Source organism: Macrobrachium nipponense, chromosome 4 (genome assembly GCF_015104395.2).
Source record: "Macrobrachium nipponense isolate FS-2020 chromosome 4, ASM1510439v2, whole genome shotgun sequence".
Taxonomy (NCBI): Eukaryota; Metazoa; Arthropoda; class Malacostraca; order Decapoda; family Palaemonidae; genus Macrobrachium; species Macrobrachium nipponense.
Genome location: NC_061100.1, coordinates 111936113 through 111938612, shown reverse-complemented (window position 1 = coordinate 111938612; position 2500 = coordinate 111936113). Strand labels below are relative to the sequence as shown.

At 34.1% G+C, this 2500-nt stretch overlaps 1 protein-coding gene across 1 annotated transcript in view; it reads right to left on the bottom strand.

The window, feature by feature from the left end:
- LOC135211481 (anoctamin-8-like) overlaps positions 1–2500 on the bottom strand; it is a 31283-nt gene that overhangs the window by 11838 nt on the left and 16945 nt on the right. The window contains exon 9 of the mRNA XM_064244788.1: positions 2167–2319. Within this exon, the coding sequence (XP_064100858.1) occupies positions 2167–2319 (153 nt within the window). The remainder of the gene's footprint in view (positions 1–2166; positions 2320–2500) is intronic.

The following is a 2500-nucleotide window of genomic DNA, read 5'->3' as shown; positions in this document are numbered from 1 at the left end:
GAGCACGTAAACCACTCATCCAACGAGGAACTGAAAAAAAAGGACATGGGAGAGGAAGGAAATGATGATGATGATGAGGAGGAGGAGGAGGAAGAGGAGGAGGAGGAGGAAGTGGGTGAATTACACGAATGAAGATGAACCAAATCAACGAAATAGAATTCGAAGGACACGAGAAATTAAGGAAAAATATGGAGATGGTCTATTGATTGATTGAGTTATTCAGTTGTCGTCACAACAACAAAAGTCTTGAGTCCTCAAACAATAGTCATGAGTCGTCACAACAGCAATGGTCATGAGTCGTCACAACAACAATAGTCATGAGTCGTCACAACAGCAATAGTCATGAGTCGTCACAACAGCAATAGTCATGAGTCGTCACAACAGCAATAGTCATGAGTCGTCACAGCAACAATAGTCATGAGTCGTCACAACAACAATAGTCATAAGTCGTCACGATAACAAGAGTCATGAGCTAAGTATAAGAAGGTGGAAAGTAAGACCTTTTACAACTTTCAATGAAAAGAGAGTCCTCTATTGGATATAGACAAAAGACCTTTCTAAAATATTCTCAGGTGTCTATGAATTTCGGTCACACGTCGAAAGAATCATCTACAAAAGCATTATTTAGCGCCCTGAACATGCTCATTCTCATTAGCATCAGTTGCTTTCAAAGTGAGTAAGAGAGGTTTACCACTGATACGAAAATGCGTTTATACGATTTGAAAAAGTCTACCGTTTACATCATAGCTTTACTTGAATGCTGGTATTTTCCTATAAATCATATAAGAATTTATGAACATGACACCTGACTTCGTATTCAATATGGAAATGGTTTGACGACAGTTATGTGTTTCCTTCTACTAATGGTCATAAAGATTATTCTGTAACCATGGTGGTAAAATTTGCTTCACTGGGCATCTCTGTATTATTGTTGTCATAACCAATTGTTTATCACAGGGTGTGATGTACCTTGAAGAATAAATGGAAAGGTACATCTTTTCTGTCACCTTTGAACACTTTGCCATCAAACCCTGCACCAAACATTTACACATTAGTGCCGCAATTCAACATAAATTGGTATTAGAACTGAAGTCAAGTATGGAGACGATTACACTGCATCACTGTAGCGTATTTATATAGGCTCGTTTACGGGAAAATATAGAAAGAGATGTTGGGTAGGTAATGCCACATTTACAGTAAGATGCTAAAAATGCTATATCGTGCTTAGGCGACGACAGCTTAAGAATTGTAGATTTCCTACAGAAAAGTAATGCTTCTTAAGTGTGGAAGAAATTTCTTTTACTTAAAACTTGCAGTAAATATTTTATAGTTTCTGTAAGATGACAATACTAAGCATTGGCATTCTCCTCGTCCAGTGTAATGTAAACACACGAGACACAACATGAGGTTTTCAGTCTTGTAATATTTGTTTTGCTACTGCGACTAAAAAGAGAAAGTACACTATGTTCAGATGAAATTTAAAGTAGTATGAGTAGTGACTAGAGGTATGCTTAATCAATATTTTGGTGAAATTAAGTTAAATGGAAAATGATGAATATGGACATGACTGCAATGAAGAGAGGAGAGTATGAATGCAATAGTAAGCCTGCTCTTTAAGAGCGAGATGGATTTATATTTAAATATTGAAGAATTTTTTAAAATGGTACATTCTTCTTTTGTTTTTGCAGATTTCGTAGTATGTTTGTATGTATATTATATATATATGTAGTATATATATATATATATATATATATACTATATATATATATATAGTATATATATACATATATACACACACACACACACACTATATATATATATATATATATATGTGTGTGTGTATATATATATATTACACATATATATACATACATACATATATATATATATATATATATATATATATATATATATATAAATATAAAACTAGAGGGAAAAGATATAATTCGGTAGAAATACGAAATGTAACAAAAAAACATACAGACAAAAATGCAGCAGTATACAACATCATTCAAAACGATGAATAATACAGAGCAACAGACACAATTACGAGAGAAAAAAAAGAGAAGAAACACAACCATAAAAAGCAACGATAGCTTCCTCCTTTGCCAACAACAGCAATTAAAACCAAATGTAGTGAATCAACAGAAACGCAGACCTTCATACCTGAAACTGCAGTATGACGAGCATGACCCTGAAATTGATGTAGAACGCGACAAGGATGACTGGCAGAGACACGAAATAACGAAAGATGTTTCTCTTCCAACTCGGATAATGTGGATCATGTCTTCCTGTCACGGGGCATAATTTTAAGGGGCCCTGGAAATATGACAGTGTGTGAATCGCTCATTCCCAGCTGACAAGTTTCTTCTTTTTTTTTTTTTTTTTTTTTTGCTCAATACAGTATTTACCATACAGCGAAAGTCACAAGCAAATTGAATGGAGAAAATTGATAGACAAATACTAGGATGTTCAACTAAAAATGCTGATTTATGTAGAA